The 21,483-nt window shown below is 32.8% G+C and overlaps 1 protein-coding gene across 1 annotated transcript in view; it reads right to left on the minus strand.

The window, feature by feature from the left end:
- LOC132756962 (ATP-dependent DNA helicase Q4-like) overlaps positions 1–21,483 on the minus strand; it is a 246,443-nt gene that overhangs the window by 4,209 nt on the left and 220,751 nt on the right. Inside the window, exon 16 of the mRNA XM_060748106.1 lies at positions 7,721–7,861. Coding sequence (XP_060604089.1) covers positions 7,721–7,861 — 141 coding nt within the window. The remainder of the gene's footprint in view (positions 1–7,720; positions 7,862–21,483) is intronic.

A 21,483-nucleotide genomic window follows, 5' to 3' on the forward strand; every position in this document is an offset into this window, starting at 1 on the left:
GTAACAGGTACATTGTATTTGATAAAACTGTCGTGTGAAAAGTAGCATGCGTATCTATGCTGTTGTGCACATAACAGTATCTTTAACCTTTGAGAAACCTTGACGGTCTATTGTTGCACTACGGACATCCTAAACACATCGTGTCAAGGTTGTTATAATTTGGTCCAAATTTAATCATCCCTTAAAGTCAAGAAGTTATGGATTCAAACATTTGATCCCTATGTGTAACCCTTTTAAATTTAATTTCATTTGATTGCATCCAGTGGTGTCTCATTAAATTCAAAATAATTCCTTTAATTTTGAACGATACGCCGTTTTCAAGAAGTTAAAATAAGCATTAAAATGTTCAGATGACACTAAATATGCATGTTTGTCACTTTGATTGTAACTTATGTAACATTATCACGTGTCAATGACATCGTAACCTTTGATTATAAATATCATTTTAAACTCGTCTTCTTTTTGGTGGATAAATTTTTATAGCATGAAGTAAGCCCAATGTTTTATTTTTCGTATTATTTTTTTGTCTAACCCATAAAAAAACAATATAACAGCTGTCAAGATTTATATAAACTTTGGTCTGAGTTATTTCGTCTTGACATTCCCAATAATGTTTACATGACGAAAATGACATTTCGAGATCAAAGTGTTACAATAAATTTGCTAGTGTGGACTGCTGTCCGGCTTATCAAATAGAGCATTTTCAATTTTGCCTTTTAAGACATTATGTGCTTTTATTGTATTAGAAATCCTACCGTACCCTGTAGATACAATACTATTTACTAACATATTGATATTACATTAAGATATTTTAAGAGGTTTCTTTTGTGGGGACATAAATGTAGAAAAAACGGAACACTTGTGTTCCAATCGAAATACATTAATGGTTTTGGACAGCTTTTCAAACATGAGAATTTGTGGCATTAATTAATGCTCCTTAAAATAACATATTTTATAAGAGACGAAATTCTGAAGAAACGTAGCATAATCTATTTTTAGCTTAAGCGACATTGACCCTAATTGTATTAAATCAAAGCCAAACTAGAAATGTGTCCATAGGACACGTGGCCCCCACACTCCACCGATTTGTCAATCTTATGTCTTGAGGTCAATTTTTTTTGGCTACATCTGCCCAAGTTGGAAAATAAAAATCTTTTATCAAGTAAAGGGCAAATACTACAAATACTACATAAATCCACAAGAAAACCCCAAGCCTAAAGCATAAGTAGATATGCTGACCAATATTCTTGAAAACTTTCAGGCCTACAGGCCAAATACTTTCTGTGTTACGTACAACACAAGTTGATTTCTGTAAATTTATACTAAGTCAAGGGCAATAACTCTAAACCTAAAACAAAAAATATACAAGAGGGCCATGATGGCCCTGGGGTCGCTCACCTGAACATAGGCCCTCAGGGCCGGGCCAGTTTAAACCAAAGGGCTTTTATTTGAACAAACTTGGAAGACACCCATTAGAAGATATTTCATGATGTTAAGATTTTACTATACACAAATTATGAAATAACAATGACTTTTGCCCCCCCCCCCCTCCCCCTGGCAGGGCCAATTTTAACCCAAGGGCTTTTATTTGAACAAACTTGGTAGACATCCATTAGAACATGTTTCATGCTAAATATCTAAGGTCTAGCTCTTTGGGTTCTTTAATAGAAGATTTTTAACTTTCTACTCTATGTATATAGGGAAAATCAATGACCCCTTGGACGGGGCCGATTTTGACCCCAGGACTTTTATTTGAACAAATTTTGTAGACACCCATTAGAACATGTTTTATGCTAAATATCTTAGCTCTAGCTCTTTGGGTTCTTTAAAAGAATTTTTTTTTAGTTTTTACTATATGCATATAGGGAAAATCAATGACCCCCTGGGGCGGGGCCAATTTTGACCCCAGGGTTCTGTTTGAACAAACTTGGTAGACACTGACAAGAAGATGTTTCATGCTTAATATCTTAGCTCTAGCTCTTTGGGTTCTATAAGAGAAGATTTTTTTAAGTTTTTACTATATGCATATAGGGAAAATCAATGAACCCTGGGGCGGGGCCAATTTTGACCCCAGGGCTTTTATTTGAACAAACTTGGTAGACATCCATTAGAACATGTTTCATGCTAAATATCTCAGCTCTAGCTCTTTGGGTTCTTTAATAGAAGATTTTTAACTTTTTACTCTATGTATATAGGGAAAATCAATGACCCCTGGGACCAGGCCAATTTTGACCCCAGGGCTTTTATTTGAACAAATTTTGTAAACACCCATTAGAACATGTTTTATGCTAAATATCTTAGCTCTAGCTCTTTGGGTTCTTTAAAAGAAATTTTTTTAAGTTTTTACTTTATGCATATAAGGAAAATCAATGACCCCCTTGGGCGGGGCCAATTTTGACCCTAGGGTTTTGTTTGAACAGACTTGGTAGACACTGACAAGAAGATGTTTCATGCTTAATATCTTAGCTCTAGCTCTTTGGGTTCTTTAAGAGAAGATTTTTTAAAGTTTTTACTTTATGCATATAGGGAAAATCAATGACCCCCTGGGGCGGGGCCAATTTTGACCCCAGGGCTTTTATTTGAACAATCTTGGTAGACACTCACTAGAAGATGTTTCATGCCAAATATCTAAGCTCTAGCTCTTTGGGTTCTTTAGAAGGAGATTTTTTTAAAGTTTTTACTATATGCATGTAGGGAAAATCAATGACCCCCTGGGGCGGGGCCAATTTTGATCCCAGGGCTTTTATTTGAACAATCTTGGTAGACACTTATTAGAAGATGTTTCATGCTTAATATCTTAGGTCTAGCTCTTTGGGTTCTTTAAAAGAAGATTTTTTAAAGTTTTTACTATATGCATATAGGGAAAATCAATGACCCCCTGGGGCGGGGCCAATTTTGACCCCAGGGCTTTTATTTGAACAAACTTAATAGACATCCATTAGAACATGTTTAATGCCAAATATCTAAGCTCTAGCTCTTTTGGTTTTGTAGAAGAAGATTTTTTTAAGTTTTTGCTATATGCATATAAGGAAAATCAATGACCCCCTGGGGCGGGGCCAATTTTGACCCCAGAGCTTTTTTTGAACAATCTTGGTAGACATTTATTAGAAGATGATTCATGCTTAATATCTTAGGTCTAGCTCTTAAGGTTCTTTAAAAGAAGATTTTTTTAAGTTTTTACTATATGCATATAGGGAAAATCAATGACCCCCTGGGGCGGGGCCAATTTTGACCCCAGGGCTTTTATTTGAACAAACTTGGTAGACATCCATTAGAAAATGTTTTATGCCAAATATCTAAGCTCTAGCTCTTTGGGATTTTTAGAAGAAGATTTTTTTAAGTTTTTACTTTATGCATATAAGGAAAATCAATGACCCCCTGGGGCGGGGCCAATTTTGACCCCAGGGCTTTTATTTGAACAATCTTGGTAGACACTCATTAGAAGATGTTTCATGCTTAATATTTTAGGTCTAGCTCTTTGGGTTCTTTAAAAGAAGATTTTTTAAAGTTTTTACTATATGTCTATAGGGAAAATCAATGACCCCCTGGGGCGGGGCCAATTTTGACCCCAGGGCTTTTATTTGAACAATCTTGGTAGACACTCACTAGAAGATGTTTCATGCCAAATATCTAAGCTCTAGCTCTTTGGGTTATCTAGAAGAAGATGTTTAAAGATTTTTCTTTTGGTTGCCATGGCAACCAGAGTTCCGCATGGAATGGAATTATTTGAACAACTTTGTTAAGGCTTCACACAAGGAACATCCCTGTGAAGTTTCATTATGATCTGCCTTATGGTTTCAGAGGAGATGTCGTTTGAAAAGTGTGAACGGACAACGGAAGACGTACGACGGACAAAGAGTGATCCTAATAGCTCACCATGAGCATAATTATACTCAGGTGAGCTAAAAATATCCACACCAAAAATACACAGGGGCACAACTACACATAATGTGCTTCATTCCTGTAAGGTTTCATGACTCTAGGTCAAATATTTTTGAGCTACGTTCGACACAAAAAGAGAAAGGACAGACGGACGAACGTACTTACGAAATGGTACTCATGTGACTTTTCCTTTGATCTTTATAGCCATTTTTAGTCACACAAGGCTTAAACAAGAGCACCGCTAGGCGGAGCATCATATGCCCGAAGTTTTTTTTTTATATATTAAGGATGAAGCATTTGTAAGACATTACATAAATTAAATAAAGTATTACCTCCTTCCAATAGCAATCCTCCTATAAAGTTTGAATATTGTGGGCCAAATAGAAATTAAGTTATGCTCCGGAAACTGTCTTCAGTTTTAAAGTAATAGTGACCTTGACCTTTGACCTTGTGACCCAAAAATCAATAGGGGTATTCTACCCAATATGGACAATCATCCTATGAAGTTTGAATCTTGTGGGCCAAATAGAAATTAAGTTATGCTCCGGAAACTGTTTTCAGTTTTAAAGTAATAGTGACCTTGACCTTTGACCTTGTGACCCAAAAATCAATATGGGGTCTCCTACCCAATATGGACATTCATCCTGTGAAGTTTGAATCTTGTGGGCCAAATAGAAATTAAGTTATGCTCCGGAAACTGTTTTCAGTTTTAAAGTAATAGTGACCTTGACCTTTGACCTTGTGACCCAAAAATCAATAGGGGTATTCTACCCAATATGGACAATCATCCTATGAAGTTTGAATCTTGTGGGCCAAATAGATATTAAGTTATGCTCCGGAAACTGTTTTCAGTTTTAAAGTAATAGCGACCTTGACCTTTGACCTTGTGACCCAAAAGTCAATAGGGGTCTCCTACCCAATATGGACATTCATCCTGTGAAGTTTGAACACTGTGGGTCACATGGTACTTAAATTATGCTTTGGAAACTGTTTTCAGTTTTGAGGTTATAGTGACCTTGACCTTTGACCTTGTGACCCCAAAATCAATGGGGGTCTTCTACCCAATATGGACAATCATCCTATGAAGTTTGAACACTGTGGGCCAAATGGAACTTAAATTATGCTCCGGAAACTGTTTTCAGTTTTAAGGTGATAGTGACCTTGACCTTTGATCTTGTGACCCCAAAATCAATAGGGGTCTTCTACCCAATATGGACACAATATGGACAATCATCCTATGAAGTTTGAAAACTGTGGGCCAAATGGAACTTAAATTATGCCCCGGAAAATGTTTTCATTTTTAGGTGATAGTGACCTTGATCTTTGACCTTGTGACCCCAAAATCAATAGGGGTCTTCTACCCAATATGGACAATCATCCTATGAAGTTTTAATATTGCGGGCCAAATGAAACTTAAGTTATGCTCCGGAAACTGTTTTCAGTTTTAAGGTGATAGTGACCTTGACCTTTGACCTTGTGACCCCAAAATCAATAGGGGTCTTGTACCCAATATGGGCAATCATCCTATGAAGCTTGAATGTTGTGGGCCAAATGGAACATAAGTTATGCTCCGGAAACCAAATTGCTAACGGACGGACGGACAGACGGACGGATAGACAGACGGACTGACGCCAGGGGGTATAACATAATATGCCCGAAATTCTTTCGGGCATATAAAAAAGACAAACAAGTAACAAGAGGGCAATGATGGCCCTGAGGTTGCTCACCTGTATATAGACCCCCGGAGCGGGGCCAGTTTTAACCCAAGGGCTTTTATTTGAACAAACTTGGAAGACACTCATCAGAAGATGTTTCATGAGTTTTTACTACACACATAAAGGAAAAACAATGATCTCACCTCCCCCCGACAGGGCCAGTTTTGACCCGAGGGCTTTTATTTGAACAAACTTGGTAGACACCCATAAGAAGATGTTTCATGTTAAACATGTTAAGCTCTAGCTCATTAGGCTTTTTAAAAGAAGATGTTTTTAAGTTTTTACTATACACATATAGTTAAAAACAATAACACCCCTGGGGCGGGGCCAGTTTTGACCCCAGTGCTTTTATTTGAACAAACTTTGTAGAGATTACTATAAAATGTTTCATGCTTAATATCTAAACACTAGCTATTTGGGTTTTTCAAAGAAGAATTTTAAGTTCTTGCTTTACCAAATAAGATAAATCAATGACCCCCCGGCGGGGCAAATTTTGACCCAAGGGCTTTTATTTGAACAAACTTTGTAGACACTTACTAGAAGATATTTCATGCTTAATATCTAAACATTAGCTTTTTGGGTTTTTTCAAAGAAGATTTTTTAAGTTTTTACTATACACATAATAGGAAAATCAATGACCCCGGGGCGGGCCAATTTTGACCCCAGGGCTTTTATTTGAACAAACTTAGTGGACACCCATTAGAACATGTTCATGCTAAATATCTTAGCTCTAGCTCTTTCAGTTCTTTAAAAGAAGATATTATAAGTTTTTACTATATGCATATAGGGAAAATCAATGACCATCTGGGGCGGGCCAATTTTGACCCAGGGCTCATATTTGAACAAACTTGGTAGACACTCATAAGAAGATGTTTCATGCTAAATATCTCAGCTCTAGCTCTTTGGGTCCTTTCATTTTTAAGTTTTTATTATATGCATACAGGGAAAAATCAATGACCCCCTTGGGCGGGGCCAATTTTGACCCAAGGGCTTTTATTTGAACAAACTTGGTAGACACTCACTAGAAGATGTTTCATGCCAAATATCTAAAATCTAGCTCTTAGGGTTTTCTTTTAAAGAAGATATTTAATTTTTTTCTTTCGGTTGCCATGATAACCGGAGTTCTGCATGGAATTAAATTCTTTGAACAATTTTTAAAGGTGACCACCAAAGGAACATTCCTGTGAAGTTTGGATGAAATTGGCTTAATGGTTTATGAGGAGATGCCATTTAAAGTAAAAGTTTACGGACGGACGACTGACGGACGCCAGACGAAAAGCAATCACAAAAGCTCACCCTGTCACTGTGCTAAAAACGGTTTGTCAAGGATCAAAGAGAATTTACTGTTACCCATTGTTCTCCAAGTCACAGAAGTTCCTCTGGGTTTGTACAGATGGACGGAAGGACGGACGAACAAGGGTAAATCTAAATGTCCCCCTTATAGTGGGGGGCAAAAAATTTATGTCAATGTAAGGCTCATACATACCAAATATATGAAGTTAATAAAGGAGGGCAAGTGTAAAAAGGCATGCTAAAAAAACATAATATTTCATTCTGTTCTAGGTATTTGTCAGGTTGTTTTAGGTAATGAGCTAGAAACGGATTGAATAGGATCAAAGAGTTTTAAGTTGACAACTTTTAAGTTGTTAGACAGTTACAATGTAACTTTTATCATATCAGTAACATTTACACAATGTACAACCATTACCTTGTAACAAACAAGGTTGCAAACACATGCTTTAGGCCAGATCTGACAAAGACAGGCAGTCAAGAGTTGATTACCCTGAAAGTGAGCTATCTTAACACTAAAACACAAACATAGAAAGCGCAGATGGTTCAAACACTGCAATGAGAATGACTAAGAATGAGTATCTTGGAGTTTTCATTTGGGAAGCATTTACTCAATTTTTACCGGAATTATTTTATGCAGTCATAATTATGATTGTTGATAACAACAAGATTTTTTTATTTTTGTGATTAGTAACCTATAAACTGACTGTACATTGAATTACAATTGTTGTCCACAAGAAATTACAATCATGGCGTAAAGTTACTGAATGTCCAAAACGTTGGGACAATAGTAAATTTTAAGAAATTGAAACTTGAATATTTTGTAAAACTACCTCAAATTTTGCTTGAGCATGTCGTTCATGCACATCTCTACAGCGACATGAAGGAAACACTTTCTGCACAAGCTTCTTTAGAGTTCTGTAATCTACAGTGTTTGCATATGTATGTCGTCTAAGCTCACATAGATCTTTTCCCTGAAATAAAAAATACATACAGTGTATTTCTTTTTCACATGCTCTTTTGTTATAAATCAATCAAATCCTTGGTAATTGTATGATATTCTATACTTAGAAGCAAGACAGCTTATATTTTCATTTTAGATGTACAGCAAACTTTTCTCAGTGACTACTGAACTGATATTGAAACAACTGCAACAAAAGTAACTGATTGTTAGATTAATATGAAACTTACAGAAAGAATGCAATTGAAAATTTAAGCTAGAATTATAGTTCATGAAAACTCGTGAATGAATTTATACGCCGCAGAATCAATTTTATCAAGTAAGTCTGCGGAACAAAATTTGCTGATAATTCAAATACTGTAATACACAATCTTAATACATTTAATGTTGACTTTGTTTAGAGATGACCATGCAATGTTATATATGTTCAATTGCCAGATAGAAAAACTACAAATCTTTAAGCTCATGAAAATCTATCATCTCAAAAGAAATTTCAGAAACGCATTTAATGTGTTAAATAATCGAGTTTCTTGTTTGTTTGTTTGTGTCATTTACCGCCTTTTTACAACAGTATTTCAGTCATATAGGCGGGTGGTTTCCTAACCATCGTTCCTGGAGAGTTACACCAGTACTTGACTACCTTCCTCCGCGCTAAACTACCAAAGCATCTCCTGGGGATCGAACCCACGCCAGAGAGGTAACTGGATTAGAAGCCATCAACTCTAACCACTCGACCACGGAGGCGGTTTGAGTTTCTTACTTATGAAACAAAAAAAAAAATAATAGCTTACTAATTTGCATCATATAAATAAAAAAGGGCGATGATTTGAACATAGTAAAATCACTTTTTAATTTTATTAATTGTTTATTCAAATGATGAGAATAGATGTCAGGTAGGATGATATTTGATTAGTTTATTATACTGTTTGTTTTAAAACCTATTACAATATAAACAATGAAATGCTAAATGATTAAGTTGTTAGACAGTTACAATGTAATTGTTATCATATCAGTAACATTAACACAATGAACATCCATTACCTTTATATAACAAATCCTATTTGCACATTAGTAAATTTACCCAAACAATTAATTTAATCAAAATAATATGGAATGACAACTCAAAATCTTTTACTCAAAAACGTGAAATGAAGAAAACACAATAATGTATCAATGTATGTTTAATAGCTTTCTGTCCAATACCAAAACTGTTCATTGAAATATTTTATCCTGCAAATTAAGTACCGCCCAAGTTTGTGCTAGGGGGCGTGAGGGATATTGAACTTCTTCATTATCTTTCATGTACGAATTCAAACCCTGTCTGCATATTGAACTTCTTCATTATTGTTCATGTACGAATTGAAACCGTGTCTGCAATTTTCATTTTATCTTGTTGTGATTAATGATTCCAAAGAATCACCCTTTTTCCAGATATTTTTACTTTAACATAGACAAATACATTACGACCTTCCAGCAAATATCACTTTTTACATGTACCTTAACAGGTATCAATCTATGGAAAGCCTTAACTGTCTTATAATTATAAACCTAAATGTTATTACGTTCATATAGCAATATATTGAGTCAACCTTTCCTTATACAATGTGCACTTATTAATATATTATGTGGATCCATCTTTATATGTAGTCAACTGAACAATATGTGATGTCAACGTGTTTTATATGATGTCAATCCATCATTATATGTTGTGCATTTTCGAATATATTGTGTCAAAATAACAATATATGATGTAAATCTGTCCTTATATGATGTCAGTCTGCCATTATATGATGTGAAGTTATGAATATATTATGTGGAATAATTCTTATATAGAGTCAGCATTATATGATGTCAACGCGTCTTTATATGATGTCAATCTATCATTATATGATGCACATTTTTTATTATATCATATTTGTGAAACCATCCTTATATAGAGTCATGATAACAATATAATTACCATGTCAATATGTCCTTATATTGTGTCAGTCTTTCATTATCATCATATATATGATGTGCAATTGCGAATATATTATGTGAGACCAGTCTTATATAGAGTCAAAACAACATTATATCATGTAGAACTGTCTTTATATAGAGTCAACTTAACATTATATGATGTCAACATGTCCTTATATGATGTCAGTCTTTCATTAAACGATGTGCATTAATGAATATATTATGTGGAACCATCCTTATATAGTCAGTCAACTTAACAATATATGATGTGAATTTGTCCTTATATGATGCCAGTTTTTCATTATAAGATGTGCAATTGCGAATATATTATGTGGAATCATTCTTATATAGAGAGAGTCAAAACAACACTACATTATGTAGAATTGTCTCTATATAGAGTCAGCTTACCACTATCTTTGAGTTTTCCCGCTGTTGCCACGAACGGTGCATTGTGAGATATAACCCGGTAAATTTAACCCCATCAGTATAATGACAGAAGCACACGATATAATGATGTTTGCACTTCATATAAAGCAGCGATCGTATAACAATAGATGCACATCGTATAATGAAAGATTCACATAATATATTGATAAGTTGACTGTATATAATGATGCAACCACATAATATATTAATAAAATTTATGCATATCGTATAATAATAGATGCACATCGTATAATGAAAGAATAACATAATATATTGATAAGCTGACTGTATATAATGATTGTACCATATCATATATTCATAAATGCACATCGTATAATGATTGGTTGACATCATATAATTAGACACATTAACATCATATATTGTTCAGTTGACTTCATATAAGGATGCATCTACATAATATATTCATAAATGCACATTGTAAAAAGTGACACAACAATGTTCATTTTTATAATCATAAGACAGTCAAGGATTTCCATATCATTCGGTAGGTAATGCCAATGACTTAACTACAAAACAAAGAATGTTGTCAGGCAAATGTCTCGTTACTGTTTGCTAACTAATGTGACTGACCTAACTATCTCTTGTAATCAATCTAATTGACGTTTTCCTATTTATAAAAAAACAACATTTTTTTGTCAGTTTCCTTAATTAAATTACAAGGAAATCAACTAGTTTTGCAGAACAGAGAAATTGACATGTCAGGTAATAAATTGTTACTGTATCAGCACGCATGGATTATTTACATTAACATCAAAGCTATAAAACATCCATTTCAGAAACAAATCAAATGCATAGAAGGTTTGTGTCAATTTAAACATTAACATGTTAAAAAAGATCATTAAATTAACCTGCTTGCATCATCCATCATTTTTCTGAAAATTGCCATTTTATATCTTTATCATTTAATTACATTATTTTCTGCAATGTAAATACTCTGGTTTGATTAAATCTTCAGAAACATTTATAAATCCAATCATATATTATGTGCTTGTAAAATACATATAAGATGATAAGTTTGGAATACATGTACGAATACTTTTTTCTTAATCAATTTCGCGCTGAGGTAACGCTTGAGGAATATACACTGTTAAGATACAATGTTCCACTTGATAGACTAATATAAACTTGAATGCTACATTTCAGATCATTCCTCACATTCCAGTTTTCCAGAATAATCATCATTCTCAAACTCCGATTTAACAGGACAATCATTGTTATTGTGCAAAAAGACCCCAGAAATGAAAATTGCTATTAACTCACATAGGGCAAAATATCACTAAAAATCAATCCTTTTTATTTATCTATTTCTGCGTATTTATGTTCCATTTCAAGTACCAAAGCTGATATATAAGTGGATTTAAAAGTGCATTTTTATCTCATAAGAGCTGCTTAAAATATCCCTTAGCTACTAGTTATTGCATCATATTCAACCATTGCCACCAATTGACTTATGTTCAGTGCACTGTCCAATAAAATCGTTAAGATTAACAGAATCATTTCTGATCTTAAAACGATGCCATTGTAGAAATACTACTTCTTCAATCATTTTAATGAAAGCAACCTTCCTTACTAAACATGACTTTTAACGCTGCCTTTGCCTTTAAAATGGCTTTAGATCTGAACTTGCACAAAACCATGCCTTAAGATCTGGCCTTTGCCATATATATATATCAAAGCGTTGTGAGTCTATTTACAAATTCAAAGGGATAAATATTAAATTTTGTTGTTGGCTACTTAAGTTTAATATTAAATTCTAAATCCCTTTTAATGTAAATGGTGAATTTTTAAATTCAAAGCAAGGCAAATCCTTTATGTACACATCTAAGAGGATAAGTGTTAATCCTGATTTTAAACTTTGAACATGAGGCTAGTAAAAACATCCCAATTATCCCAAGAGGCACATATTTAAATCCATAGCGACAGTTAGTAGGAATGAATCATGAAACTAAACAGTTGATCACGAAACTAAACAGTTTGTATTAAGACTGATTCGCTTAAAAGAATATATTTGCATACAAATCGGACATACAATATTCGTGCTTCCTTCCAAAGATATTCGTCTCCTTTGTAATAAGTCATAATATAAATATATAAAATGAACATTTAGTATCACTTCTTTTTTTACTAGTTAATAAACCTACGAATTGAAATGATAAAGATTGAAACATAGTTACAGCTAAGTCCTGAGGTTAAATTCGGATCATATCGTAATCCTAAATATGTTGTAGACCTAAGCAATTATCATTTTAAATTCAAAGGCTAACAATTTGTTGCTTTTTGATAATCAATTATTTCTTATGAAATGAATGTAAGTTAGTTTTTAACAAATTATTCACCATAAAATTTAAGTTCTACCATGGATCATATGCTGAACATATCTAAGGAACAACACGCAAAACAACAGATAGTAACAGATACTAAGGAATTTTTCACAAACAAAAGTTTTTAGAATAAGGAAAGTCAACTTAAATATGATTTTCAAAAATGAAAATGTCATCTAGCATTCAAGATTTTTTATATAGTTTTTAATGCTTTTGAGGTAATGACTTAGAGTATGTCAGTTTAAAGCTAGCCTTCAGTGAACAGTCTCACAATGGCAGATATGGAATTCTAGTATTTCTGAATCCATAAAAGTCCTTTTTGATGTTTGTACACTTTACGTACACATGAATATTGCCATATGGTTTGATTACATTTAAGTACGAGTACATTATCATATCATTAAAACCACTAACAAACAATAATGATTTTAAAACTTGCAATAATCATTGCTTCTTCAATTATATTATATGTCAGGTCACACAAAATTTATTTACTGACTGACTGCCAAAGATCAAGTGTAAGCTGTCACCAGTTAATTACCAACACTTTAACAAAAGAGTTTTGTAATGATTACCATTAATAACAGGCAAGATAATAATTTCATTCACAGACTTGAACAAATGAGTTTCATTAATGAGAAACACCTTCAGTGAAGTGTTGGTTCCATTAGTTATTCCATGCAGATCAGTTAAGAACATGCTGATCTTTCATCACATTTGTTCTTTGAAAACCATTAATTCATTTTCGAAAGTGCTAGAACTAGTGCTAAATGTTGTGAGATGTTGCACTTTTAATCATAAATAATCGAGGTTGCTGCGAAGTTCTCTCAGTTAATGGTCCATCATTTGTTTGAAATAAATAAGCGGCTTTGACAGAACTATTATATCAATGGTAACTAGAACTGAGTCCGAAGGACACGGATGCCCCCACTGACAACATATAGATGGTATACAGTGAAAATCAATAAAGGGCCATAATTCTGTTAAATTTGGTCGCAGCAAAAATTCCTTCCTTTACTTCCATCTACACATTAAGGTTGTTCATCCCTAGAAGTTTAAGCAAAATCTGCTATCCAATTTAAGAGGAGTTGCGTTCACAAAATTTCTATATGGTATATAGTGAAAAAATCAACAAAGGGCCATAATTCTGTTAAATTTGGTCGCAGCAAAAATTTCCTTCCTTTACTACCATCTACACATTAAGGTTGTTCATCCCTGGAAGTTTAAGCAAAATCTGTCATCCGTTTAAAGAGGAGTTGCATTCACAAAATTTCTATATACAGAAGTTTAAAGGGAAAATTTGGGACTGAATTATTCGTCCGGTATTTAGAGAGTTCCGATTTTCTCAGCGTCCAGTTTTTTCAAATTTCACTGTAGTACATAGTGAAAAAATCAACAAAGGGCCAAAATTTTGTCAAATTTGGTCTCAGCAAAAATTCCTTCCTGAACTACCATTTACACATTAAGGTTGTTAATCCCTGGAAGTTTAAGCAAAATCTGCCATCCGGTTTAAAAGGAGATGCGTTCACAAGATTTTGGGACGTACAGACGGATGTTCTCACAGGACAGTAATTATGTGGCTACTCTATTGTTCTCTCTTTTGTTTATTTAGCCACGCAAAAGAAAATAGCGACATACAAGCATTACGGAATGAATGACATCAAAGAGAACCTATTGTCCCACATAATTACTCTCCTGTGAGTGCGGACAGATGTATGGACGGACAAGTGCAACGCTATATGCACCCCACTTTGTGGGTGCGTAAAAATCATATCCATTTATTGTGCTGGTTAAAACAATGTAAAGGTTTAAATTGTAAATGCCATAATCACATTATTTTCACCCTTTATTAACCTGAACTCTGTTGGAACCGAAAAGATCAGACTTTGTCACTAGTGTAGAGCTAGGTCAGCTTATCTGATCAGGCTGTATTCTTTCGGCTGATCAGTTTTAGATTTTCATTTTTCAAAAAATGATAATGGACAGTTCCAATAATTAAAGCTGGATGAGTCCATTCAAAAGTAACAGCAGGTAAAGGGGGTTTAATAACAGTAAGTAAAACCTGTAAAATTAATAGCTTTAAAATCTTTTTTAAAAACATCTGAGTCAGTAAGAAGAGCTGTCAGTAGGACGGCGTGCTTGATGATTCTCACATAAAAGCTTGGGTAATGTAGAATTTTAAGTTCAATAGAACCATAATTTAGTCAAAATCTATCTAGTGTAATAGGCCTCGGACAGTACCTTCCTCTTATTTTCTCAAATAACTTGCATGCAACAAAATGTAACCAAAGTGTCGATTCCTGCACCTGGTTGAGTACAATCATTCCTGTTCATCAAATAGTCGAGCTGAAATGTGAGTCAACATTCCCTAACAAAATAATTTCATGAAATAATATGTTGCTGAAATAATCCCACTATGAAATATCCCATAGAGTACCCACTACTATAAATTAAACGCATGGGGTACCCCCATATGAAATGATCCCATGGGATTTTCACCACTAAAGGATATCCAGCACTATGAAATAATCCCATGGGATACCAAATACTAAGAAATAATTGCATTGATAACTAAATTTTACTGTCATATCTTTTCAACCCCAATAGGGTAATAAAATTGGCATTGTACATTCAATATTTATGACCAAATTTGGAGTTGTTTCTTTTTTAATTTTAAGAACAGTATTTGGACAATTTTATTAACTCCTGTTTAAATATTAACTGCTGAGTTAAAGTCTCATTGTCTTCTAATTCTTCCTTCAAAATCTTATTATTTTTCGGTTATGATATAATTTATCTGTTGTTAAAATATCATTTTCTCCTGTAAAAATGTTAGTATCTCCTATAAAGACATTATCAGCTGTCAAAATCATTCTCCTTTTAATTTAATATAATCTTTTAGTAAGTAAAATGGTAGTAATCTCTGTTAAAATATCATTCTTTTTATGTTAAAAGGTAAATATCTTGTCTGAAACAAATTGCAACCTCTTAACTAATTATTAAAGACTTAATAAATTATTTGCAGTTAAATTCTAACTTTTCTTGTTATAAAATTCCTTCACACATCATAATTAAAACCTGAGATTAAAATGGAACATTATACATTTGTACAATAAAAGGTCTTTTGAGATTTGTCAATTAAACATTTATATTGATAATTAACACATTTAATCAAATATTCATAAATTATCAAACTTTTGTAACATCTGAAATCAATCATTTATTAATACATCACACACTCCATCATTTTATGTAATTTCATTTAAAATTGAAAATAGAAACCAATAGTTCATTTATAATTGAACTTTTATAGAGATCTTCTAGGCAAATATAGAAGCTCCAAACAAAATTGTTATCCACAAAAAGATAAGATATATGTGTTTCCTCTACAGCAAGTGACTCCCAGGGCATGGGCAATTTTGATCCAAGAGCTATGACTTATACAAAATTGAAGAAAATTACAAATTGATAAAACAATGCCAAATATCTAAGCTCTGGGCTTTGTAGTTTCACACAAAAAGACTTAAATGTGTTTTCCTATAGAAGTGTATATCAATCAAGTGTGGGTGGGCCAATATTAACCAAGTGACATGCTTAAAATCAGTTTTTAGAGGTACACAAAGAAATGCTACATGCTTAATATCTAAGCTCTGGGAATGGACTTAAATGTTTAGGTTTTTTTTATATATAAGTCTAAAAAATTCAGTGACCTTCTGGTAGGACAGGAAGCCTTAACCTGTGTTCTTGCAGTCTAATCATGATCTGCACTGTTTGCTATTCAGTCTGTACTTATTTTGATTTTTCCCCATAAAAATGATGAATAGTTTTGTCCCATCCAGATTGAAAGATGGACCAGTCTATATCATCACCTTAGCAAAATAACTGGTCTACTCTTTTTAAATTAAGAAGGACTTAACCCATTACTGCACTAAGGTGACAATATACAACATTGTAAATATTATCAAAAGATTTGTTGACAACATTATGATAATAGGCACTCTCTCTTCACTGGTAACATTTTAATGAAATTTCAAACTAAATTTCTATATTGATATTTTATAATAAGCCATCAGTGTTGACTGTGACTTATGACCTGTGGCATAACATGGCTCCTAATGAACCATATTGTAGCTAATACTCATTAATTGATTATTATAATTAACTTCATTTAGTACAAATCAATTGAAAGCAAAATTAAATATTCATGAGGCAGAGTGAATAGATAACTTTAATGATAAATATTCCAAGTGTCCATTTAAAGATTCAATTTGCCATGTTGCAAAAATGAGAATTTTGTATTGTTACAACTCCAAGCTATTTCAAATAAACTGACTTCAATCTTTAGGTCATTTATGGTATTCAATATACTATTAATTCTTATGTGATTGTGTTAATTCTATAATACCCATTTCTTCTGATAAATTTCCAGACTTCATAACATCATGTGATTATACAAATTTATCAAAAAATCTACATGTTTTCCCTGAATTTTTACAATTCAGTTGTGTTTAATGGAAACTCTGCAATAAAGACTGAAACAAAGTGAAACTTTGGGACCATATAATAATTCTGTACAAGTTCTAAACATATACTTTTAGCAAATAAAACCCATTTAATCAAACCATGATAAATCTAAATATATATATAGATTACAGGGATAAATTTGGGACTTTCTTTTTACACTTTAACACATGAAGAAAATAGACTACTTTAAGTTTGAAACAAAGAAGTTCTACTGCATGATAATGTCAGACTGATTTTGGAGCAATGAAACTTACACCAAAGAAACCTCCATTATAGAGGAATAAAATTTACACTAAAGCTATGAAATTTACACCAAAGAAACCGCCATTATGGAGGAATGAAATTTATACTAACAAAAGCCTCCATTTTGGAGTAATAAAATTTACTCTTAAGAAAACCTCCATTTTGGAGAAATGAAATTTACACTAAAGAAAACCTCCACTTTCGAGGAAAGAAATTTACACTAAAGAAAACCTCCATTTTGGAGGAACAAAATTTACACTAAAGAAAGCCTCTATTTTGGAGGAATGATATTTACACTTAAAAAACCTCCAGTCTTGTTTCTGTCTAATAATATCTCTATAGTGGACCAACTTCATCCACTTTAAGTTTGATAATCATTTTCAACAATATAAATCATTGGAAAACATCCCATTTACTTCTAGGAACCCCTCCCTCTCTCACGGACAGAGTACTTTATTCCATCATTAACCCATTTTTATTCTATTTCTATAGACAGCCTAATTAACCTGATTAAATTAACTTATTGAAATATTTGTGGTGTAATAAATCTGGCAGCTTTAGAGGCAAAGAATCAAGAAAACTTGGATCATAGATATTCAATGATAAATGTAAACCTGAGTATTTGTTACCAATATTTTAAGTGTTTTGATGGAGGGGTGAGGTAAAAATTGGAAATTGCACTGCAAATTCACTGTTTGTTGGGGTTTGTTTTTTTCTTTATCTTTTAAGGTGTGCACAGACAAGTTAAACAGAAGGCAAAAAACAAGATACCAAACTGTGATGACTTTTCGCATACTATTTCCTGCCTTGATGTTTTTATGCTGGCTAAAGATTTTATGGGTGAAAGATTGAAAACATAAAATCACATAATATATACAGTTAAAATGAGTTTGCTTTTTCATAACCTTTTAGCTTTTATAAAGACCCCAAAATAATTATGCTTTAAGGAAAGGTCTGACATGGCATAAACCAAAATCAAAATGCAATATAATATAGCTATCCACTATCCTATTAAACCTTTACTACAATAACTCTGATAGCATTGTAAGAAAACTATAGAATTTTTTTTATATTAAGTTCGTTCAGTTAGCCGAGCATCATTTAAGGCAAGCTCCTGAGTTGATCCACCAATGTTATGTAATGTTTGTGTGATCCAAGAAAGACTTTGCTTGAATCAACAATCCAAGCAGATGACATAAGCACTGAACTTGACTGCTCCACTAAAAGAATTTCTAAAATTTTGTATTATCTGAAAAATTTATTCAACATCTAAATTATTAAACCTTCTTTTCATGACAACTCTTACTGCAAATTCTGATTGAAGAGAAAATAATATATTTTTCATACATCCAACAAAAGGGGTTATCAAAACTCGATTTAGGACAAAGACCAAATTAGATTACATAGATATGACATTAAAGATTACAAAAGCTCACTATATCCTGTTTCCTCATGGTATGAATAAGAAAATGATTGATTGAAATTGACAAGCAATCAATTATTGTTGTAAATATAGGAGAAAAAGAAGTTCACTGGTGCAATCATTATGCCATGGTGTCAAGTTTATACTTGTTGTCGGACAAGCTGTACAGACATTTCCTTTATTTTCCTCACGTTTTATATCACATGAATAATGTCAAGGTTGTAACTTGGACATTCAGTTTATGTTTTGTTTCAAAGTTAAGACTTGTTGGGTTTTTTACCCTTTAAGAGCTAGCTTCATTTGAAATATTAAGGGCACTGAGCAATACTTAACAGGAGTCAGCCTGCATATCTGTTCCATTTGACCAAACTCTATATAAGACAACATTCTCTGATTGAACTTTTTTTTCACTTTTAAGACTGCAGTCAAAATTGAATTACTACCCATTACATAATACATGTGTAAAATGGTATTTTTCATTACCTTAATCCATATAACCTAATTATCTTTAATATCTCTAAATTTCACTAGCTTTTAAAATCAAGAAATTCCTTTCGATCCTCTCCAATTTAGTTCACATATTACATGAGAATACTGTAGCAAAAAAAATACTGTGGCAAAAAAAAAAGAGAAAAGTTGACAAAGAGAAATGTTCAAATTAGGAAAACTATTTCACACAAGACTGACAACTATTGCTAATAACGTTTCTACGAGACAGGCCAGTGATTAATAAGGTGGTCAGCTGAAATTAATTAAAGCTAGATAGACCACCAGCTAACTGCCAGATTTCATTGCTAATGAACACCTACAAAAAAGGAAACTTTCGGTAGGCTTTTATAAAAAAAACTTAAATGTAGTTGTTATAATTATGCTGCTACTAGCTATATACTGTAAAATCATTAACATTTGTTGAGAACTAATTTTCAAAGGTTTTCTGCATAGGTATATTGAATGTCAGCATTGTATTTCCTGATCTGTGATCAGAAAATATGAAGTTATTGTTATAATTATGCTGCTGTAAGCTTTATACTGTAAAATCTTTAATATTTGTGGGGAACTAATTTTCCAGATTTTTGTACATAGGTAAATCTATGAATTTGAGATCTCTTGTGCTGTAAGATTATTTTGCATAACTATTATCCCCTCCATTAATTGCATTTTACTTTTTGCCAAATGTGACAATCTACGAATCTAAGAGTTATCAACCAGTTTAAAAATCTACAAATAAAGCATCTCTTTGTTAATACTAATCTGTTTCAAAAATTCCAAGTTAAAAGGGGCATAACTCCAAAAATATAGCTTTCCAAATTATTTCACTTGTCTAACAACTACATTTTGTCAATATAAAGAAGTTTTCCAAGTCTCATGTTGAATATGACCAACTACCTGTTGAAAGTGAGCTTCCTGATTTTAAAAACTCACTGTTTTATGACAAGTGGGAGCCTAATGAAATAGGTGGTGTTGCGCAAATGATTTGAAGCCAGTAATCATTACTAGCTTGTCATAAATGTAATGATTGCATGTGTAAATAATTCTCTTATTTCATGAGAACAGTTTGTTCAACATTTCTTTTTAATAGTGAATTATTATTGTGCAAAGAAGTTTTTCTGAGTGCTGATTGCAGAAGATTTTTTTATTTTCAATTTATCATTTTAATGTTATTTCTTTGAATTCTGAGTGACATAATTGGTAAAAGAATAGGGATTTTTTCTTTCAGAACTAACATTGCTTCAATAATCTTAAAGTTGTGATTTTCTTCTCAAGAGAGACTGGGCGGATGCGCAGGCTGGTCTGGATGCATGCTGGCCGCAAACCCATTATGTTGGTTTTGTCGTGACGCGGCTCAAATGTTCCCTGGATTGATGCAGACATCTTGACCACTATTTTTCATTAACCTAAGCTGTTAGGAGATGTTGTATGGCAAATGTTTATAACACAGCCACATAACCATCTTACATAAATCACAAATTTAAAATTAAAAAACTGCACACCTGATTCCTAATTATACAGCAAAAATATTATAAAATATAAAAATAGCATTTTTATTAAAAATAATATACAGTTAAAGCAATAAACATAAATTTTATGTTTGGTAGCAAAAAAAAAATTAAGAATTTAAAGACAAAATATGAGGTGGAATAAAAAAAACATGTACCTAGAGAAACCTCTTATGAAGGTCAAAGTCTCCCTAGTTAAGATTATTATGTTCAAGTTTGAAGACAATCCATTCAAAAATAACAAAGTTATAGCCACTAATAGCAAAAAAGAGCAAAAAACAAGCGAAATATAGACACTTAACCATAAATTTTTCAAGGTCATTTGTGAACGAAGGTCAAGGTTAGTCTGGTCTATGAAAAGGTCTTATTTAGCCAAGTATAAAGACAATACACCAAGAACTTACAAAGTTATGATCAAGGTACAAGTTTGCGGACGGCAACGGCAATGCCAATGTGACTGTAACAATACACGTACCTCTAGTTTTGTTTTGCTTTAAAAAGTCAAGCTAAAACTCTGTATAGAAAGGGACTTTATCATTTTAAAATCTTATGATGACAATCAAAATGCACTCTTGCCTATAAATGAAACAAGTTAGAGTGATTTGAGAGTTATTTAAAGAGTGATTTGAGAGTTATTTAAAGTTTTAATGTAAAACATTTATAAGCATTCAGCGAAAACTAGAGCTGCCACTGTCATGGCCTGAATACCCCCCTACCATTT

This window comes from Ruditapes philippinarum, unplaced genomic scaffold (genome assembly GCF_026571515.1).
Source record: "Ruditapes philippinarum isolate M1 unplaced genomic scaffold, ASM2657151v2 ctg568_1_1_1_1, whole genome shotgun sequence".
NCBI lineage: Eukaryota > Metazoa > Mollusca > Bivalvia > Venerida > Veneridae > Ruditapes > Ruditapes philippinarum.